This window comes from Lytechinus variegatus, chromosome 7 (assembly GCF_018143015.1).
Source record: "Lytechinus variegatus isolate NC3 chromosome 7, Lvar_3.0, whole genome shotgun sequence".
In the NCBI taxonomy this organism is placed as follows: Eukaryota; Metazoa; Echinodermata; class Echinoidea; order Temnopleuroida; family Toxopneustidae; genus Lytechinus; species Lytechinus variegatus.
The window spans coordinates 18,564,497-18,592,286 of record NC_054746.1 but is presented as its reverse complement, the minus strand read 5'-3'; the positions used below and the strand labels follow the sequence as shown (position 1 = coordinate 18,592,286).

Here is a 27,790-nt window from a genome sequence, read left to right as displayed (position 1 = left end):
TACGCATTTATTGGGCAATGAGAAAAGACATAAACAGGCACTCATTCCAAGGTTTATGCTACTACAGTCCCATCAACTTGACCAACACCAAACTGATCGATAGTAATTGAAAATAATGCAAAAGATTTGGTTGGTACAGAATCAGTACACATTTTCAGACTGACTCATCACCAGAGTATCCGTTAAATGTCAAGTCCACCCCAGAAAAATGTTGATGTGAACATGGACCTTGTAGGTCCATGATGTGAATAAATACATTTTTCATCAAAATCGGATGTAAAATAAAAAAGTTGTGACATTCTAAAGATTTGCTTATTTTTCAAAGAACAGTGATATTGCACAAGTCAGTGACATGCACATGAGACAGTCGCAGATGTCCCTCACTCACTATTTCTTTAGTTTCCTATTGTTTGAATTATACAATATTCATTTTTTACAGATTTGAAAACAAGGACCAACTTGACTGAACCATATAGTATCAAACGATGTTAATTCCACATGTTCATGGAGGAAAACATTGTTATTTCACTTGACAATGAGGAGAAAACTAGAATATTTCATATAATAAAATAAAAAGAAATAGTGAGTGGATGGCGTCATCAGTCTCCTCATTTGCATACTGACCATGATGTGCATATAACTTTTGTGAAATTAAGTGAAACTTTAAAATGCCATAACTTTCTTATTTTACATCCAATTTTGATGAATTTTTCAGTGTTATGCTTGTTGGATTTTTCTCTTTTTATTCAAACGAACTTTTTGTTGGGGTGGACTTGTTCTTTAATTATATTACGAGAATATGTCCAGGCCCTGAAATATATGATAATTATTTTGTGCATTCACACCAAGCAGAAGCAGACATTTCGGTATAAGTTCTAAAAGCAACAGGCATGTGCAGTATGGTCTGATTAGCAGGCGTGGCCATAGTGCTCACTGGGTTGTTCTTGCAATAAAATACAATCTATTTTGCACATATATGTATTTTCTTTTGGAAATTGTTTTCTTTCACACTGGCAAAATACCTGGTATTCTTAAAATTTGAGGTGGTCTGAACACTCCTAATAATGATAGTGTGACTGTGGCATACAGAGAGAGAAGGAAATCCTGTTATACTTCAATGGCATAAAAGCTTTTAAACTTGGAAATAAAGCAAAGTAGAAAATCCAATTGATTATGTACACTAGGACTGACAGACGGGTTAAATGGGTTGTATGGGATAATGAATATATCTTATAGGATAAGAAAATTTCATTTGATTACTATCAAGTGAGTTTAAAAAAAACCTTTACACTTCATAATTTTCTGATTTAACAAAGGGTCCTTATCATAAACACAACTATTTTTCATGTTCTGTAAGAGCATTTTCACCAGAATTACTTTATATGATTTTAAATGTGGTACATGTATTATGCTTTAATCAGGAGGGATTTTTTTTTTTTGACGTAAAATTAAGATTTGTGCTGAAGTAAACTATGACTGCAATGAATGAATCTTGATGCTATTGAATTAAATCCAACATGAGTTGCAGTAAACTTCATAGCAAAATATCTCTTCAATGAATGAATCTAAGAAATGATGCTTTAAAGTATTCATTTAAAAGTTATCAAAAGGTACTATTTTGTGGTGAATTTTAATCAACTTATAACTATTACATGTATAGCATCATAAATTCATGTACATCTGGAATGTACCATACTTTGGCATGAATCGAATTTTCATTGGTGCAAGAATGCCTCCTGAATACCAAAAAGTAAAATAAATTCAATTATATCATTTGGAATAAGATGTACATGTTCGTTTCAGAACATTATGTAATATTGTTGTGTTAATAATGAGGTCTTCCATTAAATTGGCAATTTTTAGAGGTAAAGTTACCATAAATTTTCAAACTCACATAGAGTAGATTAAACCTTATCCTTTTAGACCTAAAAAGGGCCTCAAAACAAATGAATAGTCATTTAATTCTTGACCTAATTTTCATGGACTCTGCACGCATGGCCGTCACCAATCATGGTTGTGTCGTTCTTGAGTTTGAAACAAATGAAATCATGATTTCTAACACTGATTGACCAGGGGCAAAATCCCAAAGGCCCAGGTCATTGCCCCAATTTCAACAATTAACTGAAATTGACAGGGAATGAGTTCAGATGATCTTCATGACCTATCTACTCAAGACAATTACAGTTTTGTAATTTGACACTATGGTACATGTATATTCAACTATCACATATTCTTTATCAAATATTCTTTGTCTTGTGTATATGAAATATACATGTTATAAACAAAAACAAAAACCGAAAGTTTAATGCTGATTGAGATTAATTCAATGATCCCTTGTAGATTATAATTATCCATAAATAGGCCAGAAACTGATCCCAAGTTAAATATAAAAAAAGGCTTAATGAACTCTTCAAAAGTACTCATGATACTACCAGAGTAATGAGACATGTTGAGTATGTTAATTTTCAGTTTGTCCTTAGTCATTAATCATTGTTTATTATGCTAATGAGGTTGCCTAAACAGGACCATATAAGGGCACAAAGGATTCATTCACGGATGAGCAGTGTGTGAAGGACTTGTCAAGAGAATGGTTTCGTAAACACCTATGTGACTATACATATGACCCATAAAAATTGACACACCTATCATAATACCACACTTGATGGTACTTTGGTACCGGATCCTAAGGTACTTGATATATATACTGGAAATCATGAAATACATAAATATTGTTTACTATTTTTCCATAACCCAAGCCGATTCCTTTACAAAATATAATGTCCCTTGGGTTGTCTTAAAATCGCATAATCATGTTTTTAAGAAACAGCGATTTTGAGTCAAAGTTAACTACACTAATTATCATCTGGATATGTCAACCAACCTTCCCTTGAATTTTGAAGGCGACCAAATAAAGAAAAAAAAATAATGCAAGATTATTGGAGGGATGCAATCAAGTTCTTACGCATGAATGAAACATACGTTAGACACGTAATTGATATAATTCTATAACTTCCAAAGGGTATCTAACCCTGTAGAATCGAGTCAGGCATGAATAATATTTTCATTCATTCTGATTCATTCGTCCCAAAATGGAACCCTGAGTTGTACATCAGACTATGCTCGAGCAGACAGCATGAATGCTGAATTCTATCAGTATTGAAAGCAGAATATAACTATTGTCATTATCCCTGAATTAAAAACAGCGTCTGGTGGGAAACCATAACTGTAGAATAGAGAGTCTGAGTTGAGGTTGCTGGCTGTTGTTCTTGAGTGCATGTACAGACTACAGAATCAATGTCGTTTTTCAACCTTTAGTTGGTGCTCTTTATTGACAGGCCTATTACAGGCCCCTGTTGCATCAATAAAATCAAGGCTCACTCTTACCAATGATAATCTAGTCTCAAATAAAAAGTAAATTTAAGAATCAAGTACCGGTAATGATAGTAGTCTTCACATGTCCACACATGTCCCCACTGGTATTTATCATGCAGCCATATATCCAGAGAATATGTATATCCTCATCTCATTTAAAGTGGGAGGGGCACATTCTTGGATTTGTTTACCAACCACTTTAATAAGATATGGCCCACAGGTATCTTTGTCATGCTAAATCTCTCCGACTTTGACAATAAACATATTTTGACTTTAAACAAGCATAAATGACTAGAGACAATCAATGTTATGATTGATTATCAACTTGCAAGTCTTACAGCAAGTTTTACAAGCAATTGTGCAAAGTTTGAATGAGGGCAACTATTTTACAATGGAGTCACTTTCATAAGTTTCATATATACACCTGTAGGCTACATCTATTCCTATGTCCATGTAGCCTGTGTCATATGGGGAAGGTATGATTTATATCCCCCCTCCCTTTATTTGAAGAAGTGCGTATAGCCTGACAGTAGATCTTGACGACATTCCATGACTCATCCTGCACATTGTCAAGCTTGAAATAGATGGCACATGATGAGGAAACCTTTCACTTCCTGTTGATGGTGGGTAATCCTATAACTCGGTTAGACTGCAGTGTGCTACCACCGTCTACAAGTGATGAGAATTGACAACATTCTACCTTGTACTGGATCACAATGACGGACTTCATGTCTCTTTTGACTGTGCACATTACAGACCTACATATAATGAAGTAGGCTAATGCATACTGTAGTGCTGTGGACGAGTCCTGGGAACCTGTGTCCCACCCAAAAACTTTGGGACCTGGATGCAAACAAAAAATGCCTGAAACAACTGTCTCCATAGAGCTACATGTAATTGTGTGACATTCTGTATTTCTATTCATTCATATGCCTATGTAGCCACTCCTTCAAAATGAATGAAAAAGAAATTAAAGTGCATGTCCTGCATAAAAGAATATGCACACCCAGAAACCATTCAAATAAAATATTTGTAAGCGATCTCCAAAATATATTTGGTACTGTGTAAACTGAAATTCAGAGAATATTTCATTCTCTTTCATAGGCATATTCAGACCACCTCAAAAACAGGTACATGTACTCTGCTGATCAAGGTGGTCTGAATACACCTTCTGAAGAAACAACTGATCAGCAAAGTAAATTGATATCCATCAAAGGATCATAATATCAATATAGCAGTCTAAAGATTATGACCCAGATTATTAATGCAAACATATGAACATCAAACAACATGATGGGGCAGTCCCTCAAAAGCTCAATACTCCAGGAAGAAATTCCATTATACTGTCAACAAAAGAGATATTTTTCTTAAAATTTTTCTAGCTCTCACCATGGCTAATTCAATATGGATTGCAATATTGAATGTGTGAAGACATTGGAATGTACAAACAACCATTTTACACTCTACAATTAGGCCTTCATTTGACTCCACAATCATTTTGGTCTACATGTACACCTATAAAACAAGCCTGAACAGGAAAGGGTAATGTACACATTGGATTGTGATTTTTATGCTAATGTGAAGGCCCAATGACTAGGTCTTATGACTAGACCTACATGTAATAATTTGAAGTTAATTAATCCGATTTCAATTATAGTATACACTGTACAAATTCAGACATGTATGCACAGTCACTTCTAGCAAATGTAGAGCATTGCAATTGTGTACATATTATTCATGATCACAAAGATCACAAAATTTTGACCTGGAAATAAGGGCCTCTAGTCTACAGTAGCCTATTCTGATTTTTCTCTAACTTGTAGGCCTGACATGCATCTGTACTTCTGTTTTTCCCATTTCCAAGGATTTGATTCAGATGTAAACTTATTTCTAAATTTGAATAAGGAAAATAATTAACAACCAACCTACACCTGTAAAGTTTTAAAAGCAAGAATATGTTCTGATAAAGAAGATCAACCAAAGAATAGTATTGTGTGATTTAGGATATTAATGACATCAATGCGTACAGTGTAGTTGTAGGCCTACGGCTACATGTATTACCAGTATCTGAAATATCATTTGGTGCAGTAATTCTCATTATGATACATTTTGAATCAATATTTGTGATGGTTTCCATGTGTATGTACAATGCTTCACCATGAATATCCCTACATGCTAAACAAGGGTAAAATTGTGCGCATGAACAAATGGTATAGTGTGTAGCAATGGTGATAAGCGATGGATCATAATCCATCTACCTGTTCAGACAAGTAAAAGTTTGTTGAAAAATGAAACGTCATGTACATAGAGAAAGTAGCATGAATAGCCTGAACATTTACACTATACAAAATTGTTTATCTAACCATCAGTTCATTAGGTAGCATTGCAATGAAAGGCAGGGATTGCTTGATATGCATGTATGCATTATCATCATTACTGCTGACTATAAATCAGCTGTTCATGTTTTTTTTTTGTTCATTAACGCATTACAAATACTGTACATGCCCATGGTTAGAGAACATTTTTGTTCCGTAAAAAAATGATGTTAAATACGATTTATCATGGAGAGTTCACACACTAGAAATGAAATATTGTCAAACACGTAACGTGTACACTATGATATACTATGAAATATTGATGGTGTGAATGAAGGGCAGGTGAATACCAGGGATGTCACACAGCAAATAACCTTTGAGCATCACAAAGAATTCCTTCTATCTGCAGAGCAAATAGGAGAGAGAGCATGGTGATCACAGGTTAACTTCTCTAATGGCAGTCAATCTCTTCTCTATCGTGTACATGTATCTGTTCACATGAATCACACCATGGTTTTATTTATAGCATGATACCATACACACTAGTGCGAAACCTATCCCACTTTCACATCTATAATCATGTTTGGTAATTAAAAAAGGTCTATTTAAAAAAAAGAAATACATGCTACAGTGGTATTTAAAGTTGAACCCCACCAAAAAATGAACATATTTCAAGTTTTTAAAGTTCGGCAATGTTTTAGATATTTAATTAAATAAATATACATGTACATTCAATAGAGTTTGTCTCTATAGACTTGCCAAACACTGTAGTGTTGTTGTCTCCATTCAAAGCTCAGCATGAATGAGTGCATTTTCTGGTGGGGTTCTCAAACTTTTTAGCACCGTTTAATGATAACTTACAAGAAGGTAACTATTGCCAAAGCTGAGAAGGTACAGAGGAGCTGTTTCATAAAGCTTTCTAAGTTAGTTACGCACAACCTTATGCGTAAATTTACTCGCAACCGGTGACCCTTTCTTGTGCTCCAAATTTCCCTTTTTAGCATTTTCAGAAAGACCCTCATCAAACTAAGAAACTTTTCCAAAATTACAAGTAATAATCTATAATAATCCCCTTTCTCAGTACCATAACTGCATGTGGAGGGGGGGGGGGGGTAATACAATACACCACTATTATACTTCCGCATCATTTTATAATTATAGCACTTTGCTGTAGTGAGCATATTTCCTCGAATTCAAGCTACAGTGTAGAACATATCAGCCATTAAAGTAAACAAGGCATCCCACAACTGTTTATTTTGTTTTGCTCATAAAGCCCCAAAATAATACAAGCCCACCATGCTTCATGTATTTATTTTCAATCTAATATCTTTTCAGTAACAACTATTCAATCCATGCCACACACAGAGAAAATGTTCATTTTGAAGGAAGTACAAAAGCTTGATTATTGCTCTGTGAGACTGTGACTGTGGGTAAAACATACCAGCCTACTTCAGAAAACCATCTCCTAAACTGGAAGCATACCCATACATACCTGTGTCATGTGAATTTCAGGGAGGGATGTACATGTAATAAAAAACAAATTTTGAAACTTTGTTTTTCACCAACAGGTCTTTTGAAATAAATATTTTTCAGCTGAAATCATATTTTGAATCTTGAAAAAAAAACACCTAAAGCACACACTTGTCTCAAGGTATCATGGGTATTGTCACAAACATCAATGATCCATTTTGTCTGATAGTGTCGATGTCATTATACTACTCTCTATTTGTATAGGAACTGCAAGTATTACAATACTGCATTTTCTCCACAAGTTTTCAACATTCGATAAAGCCTTATATTATAGACAGCGATATCTCTTTGGTACACCATTCTCTGAAGCCAAACACAGCTTGTTGTAAAACATGTAGTCTGCTTTTCAGACAGTTGTCCCTACTCTTTTTTTTTTACTGTGCAGGCCCAACTCCACAGAGGCCTGTACACAGTCAGTGTGTTTCTCAACCAAGCTTTCATCATGTTCTTCAACTTCACTTATTAGATGCCCCATTATTGAATTAGCACCAAGTCTGTGTCGCCCTCTCTTATTACGTGATGAGAAAATCATATTGCTTGTCAAAATGCAGATGATAATGCACTATCGCTTCAATACAAAGTATGTAGCCTCCTACTCCATGGGCATCGGCCTACGTGTAAAAACAGACTGGATTCAGTTCAAGACTAGAAGGATTATCTTCAAACATGAAACATGATTGCTATCTGCTTGAATTTTGTCACCAGCCCAGGTGTACAAAATAAACAAGATGGCAAGATAAGACCTTTATTCATCACTGTTTAGTAGGAAATCTAGTATTTACCTATAGGCCTTGTTTAGGCCTAAAGCCCATGCACAAAAGTCTATAAAACTATAAGCAGCCTATAATACTGTAACTGTCTATGTGCAGTAAAAGATTTTACAAAGAGCAAATTTAATCCACAATACTTCAATGATTTTTGTTACTGTAGGTCTTATGTTTCATTTACATGCAGACTTTAGGCAATTGCATATTTTCTATGAGTGTAACCAAACAACTCTGACTTGTCAAATGTCAACCCTGCTTCAAAAATGGCAAACTTTGTTGCTGTCCACTAGAGTGCATGGATGTGCAAATCAAAAGCTTGCTACATGTACATGTATTATGTAACCATGGTTGGACCCTACGAATAGTGAACTGAGCATGAACAGGCCCTTTGATCTACATGTACATGTAAGATCACTGACTTTTCATTTTATCTCTTTGCAAACTGGGGCCCGTTTCATAAAGCTGTTTGTAAGTTACGAATGACTTTACGCAAGACTGGTGATCCTTTCTTTTGCTATGTGTTATCCCTATGTACATGTAATTGAGTTATGACCTAAGAACATGTTCCAGTCATGCGTAAAGCTGTTCGTAACTTTACGAACAGCTTTATGAAACACCCACCAGGTTGTCAATGAATACATGTACATCTACCCCAACTCTGGCTTGTCAGACTAGTAGGTCCATGGTCAGACAAAGCAACGACTTACATGTCACAAGATTGATCCATTCTGTATAGTGCTTTTTACAAAAAAAGGGGAATTATAAATGTTGTGACAACTTGATCTGAATCACATTAGCATGGCCTGATCATGTATATCATGTAAAATCTAATAATTTTAAATATCTTTCCCAAAATATTCTCTGCCAGAGTTTCAGAAGTTCTGTTCATGTGCTGGTCATCAGAGGCATCTAATTACATGATGAAAACAGGGGCTGTATGTACATGTACAGAGCATATTTTAAGTCTAGTTTTAAAAAAATAAATTGAAGGTGTGGACATTTACATGTAGCTGACACATTTGGAAATTAATTTATCAATAAATTGATAGAAAATGCAAATGCACACAACAGATTCAAACTTGACAGAGCTCTAGTGCTACTTTGAAAATAGATGATGTTGAAATCAATATTTTGAAGAAAAAAAAGTAGTACTACTGATTTTATAATGAAATGACAGTGTACATTTGAACTTTTGCCTTTGTTAAAATATTGTCTGGAATGTATGCTGGGTCAAACTACATCTGATTCACATACACATACAGATGGCAGAAGGAGTGATGGTGGTCATCATTTAAAAGATTTTAATTAAATTGCATTATCATTGGGAATTGCAGCAAAAGTGATGAGAAAGAACACTGGACAGGAGCAAAGTAAAGTTATATGTTACCTGTCTTCCTTCAGTTTGTTCTCATTCATCCGTTAAAAGGTCCATACTGCTGGTAAAATTTCTATTTAATCAAATTTGTATCTTTCAATCACATCTCATTTACTTGATGATAATAACTTGTGATAATAGATACTTGGAAAGCATTGAACTATAGGCCTACGTGTATCGGCCCTACTTTTTTGTATAATACTGCTGGTCTGAAGGCATCAAGGCACAATATTCAAAAGTTCGTCAATTGCTTGATGAAGGTGTGTCATCCCATTGTGGTTTTGTTACAGATGAATAAACCACACCTTGGGATCTACTGTAGTGAAGTATAATTCCTTTGAATCATGCTATGCTTACAATAGGCTCTGGCATCATAGCCTTGCATTCCTTTCATTCCAAATCCAATGCAAACAAAGAATGAGAGTTTGAAATGAAGGATAGTTTACTGATGGGCAATCCCACTCCCATCCTATACACCATTCAGTATGAATGGGACCATGATAACAAATTCATAATGGCCGATTAAGCCTTACATGTATTGGCATAGGTATAAGTTCATAATCATGCTCTTATGATTTATATATGGAGGGGGTTGGTCTGTCCCATCTGTCCCCCCAAAAAAAAATGGTTCCGGGCATGGGGCAGGCAAATGCAAGTGATACCACAGGGGGGGGGGGGAGTTATTTTGCTTTTACCCGAGCTAATGGATCATAGGAGCTTGAGAATGGCGTACTAAGTTGGGAAGGACATTTTTTAAATTGTTTTAAAAATGAGGTCATTTCAATTACTGATGAGCTGGTAATGAAATTTATCTAAATTGGGTAATCAAAAATTTTACTAAGGAGCCCTGTGGGCCGTTTCATAAAGCTGTTCGTAAGTTAGACCGACTGGTGAACCTTTCTTACATGCTTAACCATCGCCAATGAATAAATCATTTACCACAAGAAAGGATCACCAGTCGTTCTTAAAATCGCTCTTAACTTACAAACAGCTTTATGAAGCACCCACCAGGGCCAAAAATTTTATACATTGGGCTAAATGATATTGGGTTAGACATTCTCTTGGTCTACAAGTATATATTATCAAAATTGGTATTATGTTTATTATGTAGGTTTAGGGTTTAGGTGTAGGACAGGTTATCAGTGTTAAATACAAGGTTGAAGTTGGCCATTCCATCTTTAAGTGTGTAGAATTTACAAAGGAACGATTTGTTGCCAGAGCAAATGTCATTTGCCCATATTACTACATAAAGCAAATCAATCTAGATTTTATCATTTTACTAATGACAGGTCTACAGCATGTGTAGGCTACACGATATAATTATAAATGCCAGAGTTGCAATGACAACTTTTAACATTACATTTTTGAAACTGGGTCAGAGTAAAAACATTTCGCAGGTCAAAAAGAAACCATAGATGTAGATATGAGCTAGCAACGGAAGCGAACTAATTGGGAATTTTAAGTTCTCACCTGTAAATAATTGACAAGTGCTTTGTGTTCACACTGGCAAAATAATTTTGAGCAAAATTCCCAATCAGAAAATAATATTAACTGTGATCAGCATGTAACAGGCCTTCACTACACATACTGTATCATCAAAAATCAATTTTAAAATAAAACTAAATTGTAGAGTATGCTTGCGTCCATCCTTTATACAGAGATACATGTACATACAGAATATTTTTTGATTTGCTAGTTGTATCTTTCTTTGAACCTTGAGTACGTGCAGAGTATACATTCAAACAGAAACCAAAACTATAATCTACTCTCATTATAATTTTGTGAGTTATCACTTAAATCACATTACAATTAAAACATAAACAGAGCTTTTATTGATTTTTCTTTTGTACTTAGAGTTGATCATCATCAAAATATAAACAAATATATTAATTTAGAAGTAGATCGGTTTTCTAAATTCTGGTGGATGCCAGATGATTTGAGGAGACCTATCAAATTTTGCTTTAGTTTCAAAAGTGCATACAGAATTTGCCATTATTTTATAAAGCAACTTTTCCATTGGCCATCTTTCAAAGAAGAGCATGTTATATACAGTATACAAATAGCGAATAGGCATGAGTGCAATGGTGCGAGATTTCTTCGGGAAGCGATCTTTGCACATTTTGAGTGCACTACTCTACAAACTCTGTGCAGAATGCCTATGATTAGAATTTCGCGGAAAAGGTGGCACCCCACTGAGAGCATTCCCAAAGCAGGAAGATTGCTTTACGTGAAGTGATTTTGAAAACCACTTTCGGGTGATCAATGGGAAAGCTAGCAAAGCAATTTTCTGAACCGGTTTCCTGTAAACTAGTTTTAGAAAGCATAATGAGAACAGGTTAGAAAGCATGATAATGACGTTCTCATTACGCTTTCTACAACTCGTTTACTGGAAACCGATTCAGGAAACCAGTTTGGAACTAGTTATAAACTAGTTATAGGAAAGTACATTGCAGTGAGAACAGGGTCTAAGATAATTACATTATATGAACCTCGAATCAACCAACATGTACACAAAGAAAATACATGATTTAATCCAGGGTCATGGTGACTGATTCATCAGGTTCCTACATGTACCTGTATGATACCCTTTTCATAAACCCATCCTCTAATTAGCCGCCTAAGAGTAATGCGGATAATTCAATAAAAATTGCGTTCACAAACTCCGAAAATAATCCGCACTATTTTTACGAGCGCCCGTCATGAAAAAGGCAGATAATCGTTATGACAACTGGACACGCCCCCTCCGATGCCGTGGTGTTGGAAAAGGGTGACCTTGTGACCGCACCATGGCAATTATCCGTATTATTTGGAAATGCGTTCATAAAGTCAAAATCTGGTCCCAATGCTGCTATTATGCGGATAATAGCAGCATCAAAATAATGCGGATAACTCTGGTCCTCCTCCGATTTTACGACCAAATTATGCTGCTATTAGCCGCATAATTGGGTTTATAAAAGGGGTATGAGAGAATACATGCACGATGAAGATCATACTATCTGCCATGGTCTTCCTCTGATAACCAATTAATAACAAAATAACCAAATACAAAAAATAATAAATAAAACATGATATACATGTATTACATCTTCTTGTATGATTCACATCTGATATCAGTATGCTAGTGCATGTACATTAAGACAATCTTAGGTTCATAACATACACAGTGACTCACTTGAGATTCCCTAATAAAACGTGTATGAGTCAGGAAGTAATCGATGAACGTTTCCTTAAAGATGAGCTCATCACAAAATTACAAAAAATTTTCAAGCTTTTGATTTCCTTACAGTTAACATGAAGTTCTAGTGAGGCAGATTTTTTTGTTTTTGTACTGAAGTAAGGCATGTTCAAAACTTAATAACTTGCAATTCTAAAGAGCTTTTGCAATGATGCACAATTGTGTATTGTAGGCTACGTGTACAGATTATCATCCCTCCAAAGTCCAAACTACAATGTACATGATGCTGTGTCTGTACTTTGTACGTGTGTAGCACGAGCATAAATCAAAGTGAAAAAAATAAAACAAAATGTAAGTTCACTCTATTATTGAAGAATTGCAGAGCCTTCTAACAAATAGATTTTAGGAAACTTGTTCATTTGACCCAGAGTTTCTGTCTGAAATTAACACAGATTTTGCAATAATCTGAATGTATTTCAAATCGTGTAATTATTAAAACAGAGTTAGGTTGAATAGCGCAAATTTTCCCTGAAACTTTGCTCATACATGTAGTATTTAAAGCTTGATAAATGTTGGGATAGACATCACACAACATACTGTACAACTTGAATGGGCAATTAATAATAGACAACAAAACTTGAAAATACACCAGAAAAAAGAATTTGCGAAAACAAATTCCAAGATGACTTGAGAATTTCTAAATGTGACAATTCTGTTCCGATCTGTCTGTGCTCTTTAATGCATGAACCATTTTACACAAGTTTAAATGTGTAATTGTAAATGTACAGCAGGAATATGAAATCTTGCTCAATCCCTATTTTAAAAAAATGTTATGCAAACTTGATTTGCGTAAGGGTCTTACAGGTATATGTCCTATTTTACCCACTATACAAATAGTGTAAACTGTAAACAGTTGGTGAAACTATAAGCCTTGAATGTTTTGTGTAAGAGTTGAGACACAAAAGAGACTGCATTATACAGACTGGTATTATAGTGTAAACTGTTATTATACTGAGGTTTGTTGGATTGAGTCACAAATGATTGATGAAAAACAACTTTTGAATAGTTTGCACGACTGCACTGCAATACCAATGCCCTCTTCTGCCATCGCAGTAATTGCAGTTGTCATGGCAACCCTAAAGGCAGGTGTAGGAAATCCATGATTTGATTGTTGATTAGTACTGAATAGCAGGCAATAAGCACCTGTTTCGGGTGTTTTACCTTGCTGTTTCTACAAATAACTCTCTTGCAATTACATCATGGAAATGTAGGATCCCAACACTTATCTAATGAGGAAATGATAGCTTGATCTACATGCAGGTTTACACCGTTACATACTACCTTTACCACATCTTTAAAAGAAATCAGACTCAACTTTATATCCGGCCAATAAAATATGTGCATACATGTAGTTGGGACTTGCGTATGATTTTGCAAGTTAATTAAGTTTTCAATTAAATGTCCTAAATTCTAGATTTTGCCTGAAAACTGGATCATGTGCTACAGTGTAGGCCTACAATGTACAAATCAAAGTGCTCAAACACTATCAAAGGAGAACGTACTGACCAACACAAGTAGGCCTATCTCATTGATTATAGGCCTATGTATATGAGTATACCTTTTGAGATAACTATTAGTAATGCAGAGACTAAATTATAAACTATAATTTTATCTGTGTTAAAGGAAAGTACATGTGTTCCTGCTTGGGGTGTGTTCAATGTCGAATTTCAAATTTAAAGATAAATTCCAGTTCTGGTAACGATCTCAAAATGACTTTTTACAGAATCTAATAAAATGACAACCCAAGTGTCTGTTTTTATGAATAAAAAATATGTGCCAAAGGATTCTGGAAGAAATTGTGTAATTGCTGAGAAATAAGCAAAATAAGCACGGATTCTATCACTTCCGTCGGGTCTTTATTCCAGCAATAATAATACACTGTCCCACACGTGCCTATCTGTGTTGGTGATCTTCAGTGTGAACATGTTTCAGCGTACATGTAGATTTCAAGATTGCACAAAGTTCAGTTTATGTAACTATACCAGATCTAGATCCTTGATGATATACTGACAATTAAGCCTGGTTTTACAGACTTTCTCATGAAATCAGTGTTTACTGCAACTACTGGCATTTCTCTTTAAACAGCTATATGATTATGAATCATGATTGAAAACTCAATTCCAAAACACTGAACACAACAGCGGTGCACCGTTCAATGTTGAAAATATAAAGCCATTCATAGGTTGATCATCTTTAAATTTCCTACTTTCGTTAGCACAAAGGTCAGTTCTGGGACCTGCTTGTGTAGGCTTCCACTGTGAAAGCGAGACGTTTCATAACGCAATTGTGTTCAATGTCGCATTTGCGATGCTCAAGGTTGTAAATTGGAGCCGATCACGTTCTGAACATTTAAATTTTCCTCCGAATCATGATTTGCAAGACGTTTACTTTTACGACCAGGAATAGTGGACATTGAACACACCCTTTGTTTCTCATTAAATCTGCGTTTTGTAATCACGTTTTCAATCATGATCCATGTTGCCGTTTAAATTTGGAAACCAACATTGAACACACCCTGCGTAACATACATGTACATGTATGTAGTTATTGCCAATAATGCATAAAATAAAAACAAATAATATAGGATTTGTATAGCGTCAGTATCCACCTAGCTACATTTGTAGGTGCTCAAGGCGCTGCTATATTACCCCGGCTAAGCTAGTCTACCGATTCTGGTGCACACAGCTTTTTGAGGAATTACTTCCTGCCGGTACCCATTTACCTCACCTGGGTCAAGTGCAGCACAGTGTGGATAAATTTCTTGCTGAATGAAAACATGCCATGGCTAGGATTCGAACCCACGACCCTCTGTTTGAAGAGCAAGAGTCAGAATCTGACCACGTTGCACCCAATTAGTGTGTTATCATTCCAGGGGCCTCCTGTATGTATAAGCCTACACTGCTTAGAATGTTGCATAATTTTCATGTATAGTTGATGACGTGAGGTACATGTACATGTAGGGCTAATTTACAGCTGCACTTCATATATGCTCTTTAAACTTTAAGCTTACAAAATTGTAAAGTGAACTTGACAAGTACCTTTAAAATTAGATCCATATGGGCCCACACAAACCCATTCTCATATTATTCTATCCCATACCTCCTCATGCCGAGTTTCTACTAGCTAGCTCAGCAGGGGCATTCCAGAAGCCTTCTCTGGTTGCCCCATCCAACAACACACAAGTACATCAAAAGAACATGCCAAGTGCATATACACGGGCCCAGTCGAGACAAAATATCTGAGATGCCTCGACGACCAACTGAGCGGATACCTTTTTAGGTCAGTGACCACCATTCTGCAGTCCTTTATTCTTTTATCAATTAGTGAAAATTACCACTTGTACACAGGAAATGGTACAACCCAAAGTCGGGTTATTTCAACTTTACATGTACATGTAGGTCTACATGTAGTTCTTCATATCAAAGCTGACTTTGCAAAACATTGAAGCACGGTACCAAAATTTGTGCTAAAAAAGTGTTTGAAATACTCTTATTAAAAAAATCGGTCAGTTTTCACACAATTTAATTCAAATATGTTGCCCTGAAAACATGTTTCATTGATAACGTAATAATTAATCATAATCAAATCTTAATTTATAGGTGGTTAAAAAATTCATTCAACTTGACCTTACATGTATGTGATTAATGACACACATTTGAGTTGCCAATTTCCAGTCATTTGTATGTGTAGATTTGTAATAATGCAAACCTCATACCATGGACCTACATGCTCATACTAACAGTTTTAATAGCCCTCTTCCTTTCTGATGGGCAGCTTGTTCACTCTATTTGTATTTCATTTATTTCAACCGTGATTTTATTTAAACACGAATACAGGCTGCATATCAGAAAGGAAGAAGGAAACTGAAACATCTTGAAGAATAGGATGGCATAAGCTCAAGCCATCCAGCCAGGGGAACAGGGGGAAGTGTGGTGTGGTTAGAGGGGGGGGGGGTGGCGGCTGCAATGCCCTTATGACATTTCACTTCCTCAGATTCCTGTCTGGGGTCATGACCTGTGTAGTATGACTTCACCAATATAAAGTTCTCCTGTCCAAACACACATGCACATTAGTATACTGAATCATACAAATATGCATGACACTATGGCCTACTTTCATTCATAATCAGCCATCCATTCATAAATTTGATTCCTGGACAGTATAACCCTATAAGATATTTAGGCCTACATACATTGTACATGGACTTTTGGACCAGACTTTGATGGGGGTGTGCCTCAAGAAACCCTGAAATGGGGGTCTAAGGAATTGACCAGATGGGCAAAATATGGGGTCTTGGGAACTAAAATATACTGGGCGCTGTGAAAAACAGGGTCTAAAGAACGGGATCGTGGTACAGTATGCTTACACTGTGCATATTATGTGGGTGCTGGCTGTGCATGGAGCTGTGTTAGCCAAGAGTTGTGAAGCTGTGCGTGCACTTCTCGCATGCGCAGCTCGCGCTGGACAAATTTGGCAGGGGCTTGGGAACGGAGACATTTCGTAACAGGGTCTTGCAAGCAGGGCGGCTTCTGAACCTAACTTTTGTCGCTGATTGGGAGTATCCACAGAACTGAAAATTTGAAAATTAGCTCTGAAAAAGGGGGTCACCAAGGCGGCACATCCCCATAACACCAATATATGTGAGTGCCCCCCCCCCTGGCTTAAAGTAAACAAAGGCCAGGGCCTGTATGAATCAAACCACAATTTCAAGTCAATTCTGATTTAGAGAAAAATTTAAAAAAATACTCTGAAACCTACATATACAAGTAAATGGCTTTTTTTTCTAGGATTGCACACAAAGAAAGAGATGGACCCTACAGTCAATTGGAGACTTCATCCAATTTCACATTGGGAATTTGATTGCAGCATTTAATAAGACTAGAACTTAACAAAAAATTGGATCTTGAAACAAGAACATACACTGTATAGAGTCACAGACAATGCTCAAGGCCTGCAGTAATCTGTGCAGGATCCCTGCGACTAATGCATTTACCGTGCTCTCTGTCTCTGTTCCCAAATGGCCAATATGATTCATTAATTTGTGATTTTTCCTTATAGCTGGATGAATGCATTTCCAAGCCTTAGCCCGGAGGTCCTTTGACAGTTTTACCATTGCTAAAGCACAGTGATATCACTCCCATCTGTTAGGGAACATCATGGAAATAGATATACATTGTACACAGTGGCATTGACTCTCACAGTATAGGCCCTATATATACATGTACAAAATGAGAACAATGGGCAAAAATTTCCGCAAAATTCCCCTAATAAATGCCCCCATCTTAAAATTTTATCAAGAGCATTTCATCAAAGCAGTTGATAATATGATATAATTTTTGAATAGTTGCCCAGGGTTGCCTTTCAATGCAGTCAAACTAAGTTTTTAGTGACAACCCCTGAAACATTTTTTACACATATGTAGAAAATACTATTTTGTTCATTGCTTTGCTTGTAATTATATATATTTTTTTAAATATACATATTACATGTATGTAGAAACAAATGGCAGAAATTAATGAATGAGTGAAATATCATGGCCATTTAGGCCTACATGATTTATGGTTATGAATTTCTATGAGAATCAAACAAACTGATGAATGGATGTACATACACACCCAAGTGACTTGGGCAGAAAATTAGTACACATGTGGGCTAATTGATCAAAAAGTTAAATAGCAAAATATTGCCATAAAACAGAGCTTTTGTCAAAGTGTAAGACTACAAATCGCTTACATGTATGTGTACAACTATTCATGTTGCTGTTTTGTCACACCACGTGGATAATTGACAGCCAAGTACACTACTTGATAATCCTGTTCATGAATGAAATACAGTAGTACTGTGTGGACCGATTCCTCCTTACATGTATAGCAGTGTTATAGTCCAGACTATTCTAGTCCTTGACTTTCCATGATGCATGTAGGCCATTTTAAGAGGGATATGAACTATTCTTTATTACATTTGTTGGCATAACAACTTGGTGTTTGTATTCTGATATTAGTGCATTTTTTAGATTAACACACCCAAGGCACATACATGTATCAAGGGAATCTACCAGCTCCTAAAATCTATCCACTGCATGTACATGTAGTTTGAGGAAGATCCTTATCTGCAGGTTAAGAATGTATATCTTGGTAAAGCTCGAGCATGCAACAGCTCTCATATTTATCTGAACCATCAGTCAATCCATGAGGGGAAGCAAACTTGTAGAAGGCGTCTGCCCAACTTGAAGTTTTCGATCTACATGTAATTCATTAGAGACGACATCAATGTCTCAAAATTGGCAAGATGAATTCTCAACCACATACTGAAGGCCTACATTCAAAACTTGTACAAAGCCTCCTACAATGTCAGATCTGATATTGCTTTAATACAAACTTTTTGTTTACAATAAGAAACATGGATTACAAATTTATTGAAGAATTCAATATCACTCTAAAAAATACTGGTTATTGAAAACTATTGTATATTGTCCTTGAAAGTGATAAGCTACCTAAAAAGATGAGAAAAAATTGAATTCCTGTATGTCTGTAGTACACGTATGTAGGCCCTACAGAAAAATAGATACATGCACGAGGTTCCAAAGATTTTTTCAAAGAGCAAGATCATCTTCAAAATGACCTCTGTGACCTTTCCACAAATGACTATAGTAGTAGACAAATTCACAAGATTGAATTTAATGTACATGTATCAAATTGCTTTGGAGTAAAATCTAGTTATTTTACACGTGGAACGCCTCTGGCAATCTCACCTGCATTACACGATTCTATATTGCAGCATTCAGAGAAGAAAACTCTCATATGATAATAAAATACATGTATGTCCATTGACCCAATATGACCTTTGACCATAATCAAGTGACCTAAGACATGTGCAAAAGAATCATTCATACTCGATTACCCTATGTCTATGTTTCATGAACTACATGTGTAGATACATGTACTAGATCCATACACTAAGTTATGATGCCAACTCAACAAATACCCCCAAAATGGCCAAAGTTCATTGACCATATGACCATACAAGTAAATGACCTTTGATTTTGGTCATGTGACCTGAAACACCACAAGATATTCAGGGATAGATGGTTCATGAACTAGATCTATAAACTTTTAAAGTTATAACATTTCCATAAATACCCCAAAACATTATCAAAGTTTGCTGACCCTAAATGACCTTTGACCTTGATCATGTGACCTGAAGCTTGCACAGGATGTTGAGGGATACTTTTAAAGTTATGATGACATTGCTCATATGTCTATGTTTCATGAAATAGATCCAAAAAAATTCAAAGTTATGACAATTCCACAAATACCCCCAACATGGTCTAAGTTTGTTGACCCCAAGTTACCTTTGACCTTGGTCATGTGACCTGGTAGGATCTCCAGCGATACACTATCACCGTAATGTCTCTTAAGTTTCAAGAACTAGGTGCTTGTACTTTCGAAGTTATGACATTTCAAAAACATAACCTTGGTTAAGATTTTGATAATGATTCCCCCAACATGGTCAAAAAAGTTCATTGACCCTGAATGACCTTTGACCTTGGTAATGTGACCTGAAACTCAGACAGGATGTGCAGTAATACTTGATTTCCCTTGTGTCCAGGTTTCATGAACTAGATCCATATACTTTATGATGACATTACAAAAACTTACAGGAAACCAAAACACATTATTGGAAAGGGTAAAATTAGAGGAACAATTTTTAAAAAGTTTCATCAAAATTGGTTAAAATATAAGCAAGTTATGTGTTTAAAAAGTCTTATTGTATTTTCTATGGGGATCCTAAAATTGGCAAACATGCTTCAAAATGGCTGATATTGTGGAAAACTCTCCATTTGTTTTGTACACAATTTTTCTGATTTTCCCCTTTATTTTACCTATTTCACATTATCTCCTCCTGACCTTGACATATGTGGTGTGAATTATATTTTCCCATGACATATGTTGTGCTCAGAAGGAGGCAAGATGCAATTTGAAAGATATTAGAGACATATTTCTAACCCAGTGTACATGTAGCTCTAGACAAAAAACTTTAAAATGTCTTTAGAGCACTAAATGTATAACTCATGGCAGCAATAATTGGGGGCTTCCTTAGAAGAATAAAAGCATTTTTAATGGCTCATGCAATCATCCAGGGTGTGTTTCTATGTCAGTGAATGAACTAACTTCTGTTAGGCATACTTGAAGCCCCCAGGTGAACATAACCATTAACAAGTGGAAGGCCTCTGGCAATCTCGCCTGCATTACACAATTTAATATAACAATTTGCTGATTTTGAAATCAATTATTCACAAAAAACACACATGCATGATAATAAAATACAGTTCATTGACCATAAAAGGCCTAAATGACCTTTGACCTTGATCATGTGAATTAATACTTGTGCAAAATGATCAGTGCTACTTGAGTACTCTCATGCCCACGTTTAATGAACTAGATCAATAAACTTTCAATGTTATGATGCCAATTCAGCAATGTATCCCTAACATGACCAAAGTTTGTTGAACTTAAATGACCTTTGACCTTGTTCATATGTCCTGAAACTTGTACAGGATGTTCAGTGATAAGTGATTGCTCTTACTGTATGTCTAAGTTTCATGAAGAAGATCCATAAACTTTTAAAGTTATGATGGCAATTCAACAAATGCCCCCAACATGGCCAAAGTTCATTGACCCTAAATGACCTTTGACCTTTTTCATGTGACCTGAAAGTGACTAAGGCAGGATGATCAGTAATACTTAGTAATATCTATAGTATAGCTGTGCTATTCAGGCAAGACAAAAACAGCATCAAACCAAATTTGCCTATAGATTCACTGAGCAATTTTGTTACCAATAAATGAGATGACAGCTACAAACAATTTTTTAGTGTGCTTTTTTTATATTTTTGAATGAAACTACATCTCCATTCATACTCGACCTTAAATTCAGCACTGAGCCAGAACCTGACAGTAACAGGATTATGTACATGTAATGTCCAGTATGTCAATTGGCTTGTGAAGAGAGTACACTTTAAAGACATTTGGAGAAGGCCCATTTGGTTAATCTGGACTTCATGAGACACAGTAGGCCTTTTTGTTTGGTAAATGAACTTGGATTTTCGAAAAAAAGACCAAAGTGCTGCCAGAATCTAGATGCCAGGATTGATGGATGCAACATTTATTTTTGGATCATTCATCATAATTTCATAAAAAATCTAGGCAAGCTAGTTAACTTTGTGTATAATTCTCTCACTAGAGTTTTCCTCATATTTTGGAGAACATCGAGGACACAGGAAAATCTGTTTATCAGCAATGTCATTGGTCATACTCCGGACATTTGTGCATCATTTAATTGAATCTTCTAAGTTAATCAATAGGCATATAGTTATTCAACATCATCATCAAAGACAACTTCGAGTGCACATTGTGTACAAGAACTTTATGAACCAAACACATTCACAGTCATTTAAACTATTTGTTTACATTTTGCTGGACCCATCAAGAATTTATGAAATTGTAAGTTAACCTCATATACATGTATAATCTCTATTATACCCCAAAAGTTCAAGAAGATTGCACATTACCAATAACTTTCTGTTGTGAGGATATACAATGTACATTGTACATGATGTAAGGCCTCCATCTTGGACAACATTTACATGTATGTGTATGTACTTTGTGCAGGGTATACTACAGTGCATATAAAAAAGTTTACACTTTGAAATATTAAATGTTTCTAATATCCTGAAGCTTTTTCCAGGTTTATATATACTGTACATATGATAGGAATTCAACAAATCTTTCCACTATAGTGAGCACAATTTACTTTTTAAAAATATACTGATATGTGTACATGTAGCACTGATCTATATGAAATAATATGCTTGATTGTTCTTGTTATTCCATATATTCCTTATTATACCTTGTGTACATGTAAGTATGGACAACAAAAAAATGAATGTTAACACCTTTTAATAACAAACTTACATGTAACTAAAGACAAATGCTGGAGATGTCTGAAATGAACTTTTGTATAAAATTTGGCCTACATGTATTTTTTTTTTATGTCCCCAGATCCAGCTGACACAAACAACGTAAACGCAATAATGTTTACCTTGAAGCATGGCCCTTGGCCCTGGGTAAAGCATTTATTCAGGTAGGGACGAGAGAAATTTACAGCACAGTTACGAGTACTTTATTTTTGCAAGAACAGAAATAGACAGTGCTCATTCAAACACTGTCAAAAATTATACTTTCATCTGATACTGTAGATGAGATCAAAGCCAAAGAATATATATGAAAATAAATATCCCATTGTCATTTATTTTTCAATTTGGGGGTCTTTTTCATCAAAGTGTATTGTAAACTTTTTATAATTGATACACACTGTAGTGTAGACCCTATTCCTATATAGACTTAATTAAGATGAGAAAAGGAGAGATCTGGATGCACATATTTCAATGGGCTACCATGTCAGGCAAGCGAAGACACGACTTTTAATGACAAACCTCTTAACGTATTTTTTGTGGTAAGGTTGAGGAACGTAAAACTAGCGGGCTGATGACGGTACATGCACGGGGACAGGTCCCCGGGGTGTACACCTACCTTTCGCTGTTGTTTTTCCCAAGCTGGATCCAAAACTTCTTCACGATCCCATTCTTCCTCCTGTTTCATATAATCATCTTCGTCGTCATCGTAGGCATAATGGTCTTGGTTGCCATAGTACGCCATTTTGCCGTTGGTTACAAGATTTTCCCTCTACAGAACTAAAAGTTTATACAAAAATCGGTGATCGTCCGACGTCTACGAGCGCGGACCCCGGCGGTCGACGATCGTCGATTCCGACTTTCAAAGGTCACACAATAAGTATTCAACTCGACCCGGCCCCACTACATGTACCATGTGACCCGGAAGTGAGTATGGAGAATTTAGAAATGATCACGTTTAGTGTTCTTGAACATAAATCGGAAGGGGGAAAAACAACATCTCCAAAATATTGACGTCGGGTGACATGATTGATGTCTAAATGAAGAAATAAATTTGAACCAACGACCATCAGGCACAAAAAGAATTCAAATCCAGCTATGAACTTTGTTTGATTTTAAACACCTGATATTGTTTTTTTTTTTAATGATCAACTAGTTTACTCTATTAAATAACAAAAAAAAATCACGCTCGAACCCCAAAATTGTCGGTTGTAAAAAGAAAAAGAACTAGGCGGATGCGGTAACAAAAAGAGCTCAAATTCCTATAGAATCTTTTGTTATTGAACGAGTCAATCGTATCATAATACCTAAAGCCATTCACCCGATTAACGAGGGTATTACGAGTAAAGAATTGATTTTCTTCCCCGTATTAGCCTACACACTGCGGGATTAAATAGCAAAATCTACGGTAAAAAAAAATCGAAAGCCCCGCGCCCGAATTGCAGGTCAGACTCGAACTCCGAGCCATGTAAACAAACCGATACTCAAATATATTCTCCCAACCTCTCCGAACTCCGTAATATGTAATTCAAGAGCCATATTTGGCAAGCCCGCTCTATCGCGTTAGCCAAGTGTGTGTATTAGAACTGCACTGGCTTCGCATTCCGAACCTTTCATAGTACACCCCGGGAGGAATGCGAATAGCACGTTAGGCTATAGGTACAGCGATTGCCTCGCCGGCCGTGTGTATACCCAGTTCAGTCAAGTATATGTACCGGATCCTTTGAATCATAAAATATTTAACTTCCAGCGCGAAAGTACAGTAAAACACGAACAGTTCAATTAGAAATATACATATTTCACAAACTATTATTCTAGAGAAACTGATAAATCTTTATCTCATATACTTTAAAGTCTTTAGGCTTTGGGGTTGAATTGATATTTGTTTACACTTTACAGTCAGTAGTGACATAAACCAGATACAGAAACATAAGGAAGTTCACTTCATTTCTCCAGGAGAAAATCACAATTCACGGGTGTCTTGATTTCATTGGAAAATTAACGATTTGACACATTGCATACCTATTCAATTAACGTATGTTCATTTGAATACCATGGAACCATATAGCTCTATGATGGAACTGTTGCCATTGTAAGACAATATACTGAACAGAGCCCAAGTCTGGAAAAGTGGGCGGGGTCGTCACTCCACATGGCTTCAGCTCAGTCAATAGAGCTCATATACATGCACTGTAGAGTTGAAGTTTCGTTGCCGGAAGTTGGTACTGGTGTGTGGCTTCGACCTATCGCGCGCTAATGTGCGTACCGTTCTCTCGATTCGTTCTGACTGGTCTTTACAGCGCCAGCTAAAGTTCAAAGCCTACACATTGTTGTCAAATCAATCCGAATCGCATGATTGATTATGGGAAATTTGTAAAGTTTCATCGTTCGCCTGATATAATTCATAATGATTCCCAATTCACGCATACATGTAGGTGAGAAGAAACAAGTTGAAGAAAGGATACAAAAAATAACTTGGGGCCTTTTTGGCGGACAGTTTTCGAGTTTCAAAAAGAAAAGCACGCCTATGTTTCAAAGCTGTTCTTTAAATTAATACCTCAATCACAGACATTGTTATAAAATAACAAAGTTCAGTTTATTTCAAATACGCTTGAATTCCAGTTACAGTGTATTTTATGAAATGAAGAGGTTTTACAAGCTATTATATAGCCGTCAGATTTACCCTGCGTTTTGTTGATATAAGTCAGTCATGCATGAAGTTTATTGTTAACCATAAGACATGACTCCGATGGGGAATCCGTAATTTACACGTTAGGTTATAATGAAATTATGGAAATACAATTAGCATCAATTCAAAGAAACATAATTTTTATACCATTTTTCTGTAATTGAAGTACCAGATTAAAGACCAGATATTGAAAGTTTTAATCAAGTGACTTTTTTGTATCCTTTTTCAAATCGTGTTTACTCCGACTCATACGTGTACGTGAAGAAGGAAACTCATATATGTAGCTGATTTGGATGTTATACCAGATGAAAGACAAGACTCTAAGCTGTACAAGAATAGGTCATTTGTCTATTGTTTTGTGATAAATTTATGATAAACCAATAAAACCATCGATAATTCTCGGTTTCGTTTTATTTGGGACGCACTGCAGGCCTGCGCACTGTATAGAAAGAATAATTATTTTTTCTGTTTACTTTAAATCCACGATGCTATCGGCACGTTTGCCTGTTCAACGACCATAGTTCCTTTTCTGGTGGTAGGACACTATTGACAAATAAACCTCTTGGGAGGTTTATATACTGATCAAAAGTGTTTTACAAAATAAGGTTTTCAACAATATTAGTTAAATCTCCTTGCTTACACTTATTTTCTCTTCTGTATCCCACATGCAAATTTCCTCAACATTATGTACATGTATACATTATTCTTACATTTTTATTTTAACAAAATAATGGACATGAGTAATGACAGAGATCAACATATTATATTTCCATCTTTACGTCCATTAGCCTCAAGGTACACAGGTGACAGGGGGTTTAGCACAATATACAGCATAATGGCCTCTTTTGAACTGTTATCACTTTGTGAAAATTTGATTTATTATGGGGGGTCTATCACACCATCCCAGAATTGGTAATGATTTTATTTTTCGAATGGCCATCTTAGCATTAATCTTACAAGCTATTTTTTATTGGATATCAAAAAGATAGAAACACACATCATATTCTTCAACTTTCACACGACTCAAAATTTTACACTTGAAAACATAATTTCATTTCAATAACTGATTTAGGGCATATGGGTGACACGACATTTACTCCTGTGACATTTGCTCCGATCTTAATATCTCAGAATGCTTAGGGTTAGGATTGTCATAGAGTTTTTGGTTCAGAGTAATGTAAAAATGAGCAGATTTTCCATCGGAGCAATTGCCGCCGGAGCAAATGTCATGCTATACATGATGTCCATTCATATATACATGTATATATTTGAATAAATTTGAACATTTGGTGGGATTTGCTAGGATTTGTATACACACAACCCTGAAAAATATACTTCCATTTCTTATGGAGAATCATTGAATAAAAATTTAAGCATACAAGTTTGCAGCTAAATTGATCAAATGCATCTCATATGAAGAAGGAAGACAAGGAGCAAAATATAACGGTATTTATGAAGCAGAGCAGAACCATGATAAAATACAAAACTTGATCACACTGCAGGATTTCATATAAAAAGGGAGTACACTTTATATTGGTTCCTTCACAATACAGAAAAGGCAATTTAGAAATTCATCAAGTAATCTGAAGTTCCATTTTTGTACTAGTCTCCATGAAACTAACCCTTAAACTTTACAGTTTTAAGGTATTCTTTTGGATAAACTTACTTATGTACATTTTTTAAAAGATACTAAGTCTTGCACAATAATACCCACATGTTGGATGATATGACCAAGGAAAGGACTAGATCCATTGCTACAGGAGGTGTTGATTATTGCAAATGGAAATAAAACCATTAACAGTGAACAATTGATCCCCATTCAAAGAGAAAAGCACTCATACATTTATTTTCCATGCAAGATAATGTGAATAATAACCAGCGTGTAGATATAGAAATAAACACCATATCAATTAATTTTATTTCCATGATATCCTTTGCAAATGTATGTGAAACTTCAAGTACTTTGACTTCTCATTAGAGCAGTCTCAATAGTACCAATTCAATGAATTAAATCTTTTTTTTTTACCAAAAATTTTCAAAACAATTACATTTTACTTCTTGTTTATGGGGGTATTTTTTTATTATTTAGGCCTACCCTGTTGTACTGTACATGTACATGTACATTGTCTGTCACTTTGAAATGGAAATTCATACAAAGATCACTTTTCAAGTGAGCCTACATGTATGTAGACTGTGTAGTAACCGTGTAGTAACACCATCAGTGTGCTGTCAGTCAATCTGTCTACAATAGTACATGTATACTTATACAATTACCTGTAGTTTCCACAATAAGAAAATGTTTAGATCTTTCCATACTGGGAAAGGGAATATGCTTCAAAGTCTAACATGAATTGTGGGACCACATGCAACTAAACACAGATTAAAGACATGGAACTAATTTGACTTGGTCTGTTTCCTAATAGTTTTGCATTGCCAGTAATCATTTCAATGATAGTCTACAAAGGTACATGTAATACAATGAACCAACAATACAAGAATTCACAGAAATGAATAGCTTCGATCTATTAAAGTTCA

At 35.6% G+C, this 27,790-nt stretch overlaps 1 protein-coding gene across 2 annotated transcripts in view; it reads right to left on the bottom strand.

Annotated features, from left to right (window-relative positions):
* The window catches only part of LOC121418647 (alpha-actinin-like), a 68,715-nt gene extending 45,269 nt beyond the window's left edge, over positions 1 to 23,446 (bottom strand). Inside the window, exon 1 of one of the 2 annotated variants that reach the window (XM_041612625.1) lies at positions 23,186 to 23,446. In XM_041612625.1, coding sequence (XP_041468559.1) covers positions 23,186 to 23,311 — 126 coding nt within the window. In that variant the 5' untranslated portion in view covers positions 23,312 to 23,446. The remainder of the gene's footprint in view (positions 1 to 23,185) is intronic. The other variant, XM_041612624.1, reaches the window with a different exon arrangement.
* Positions 23,447 to 27,790: the final 4,344 nt, after the last annotated feature.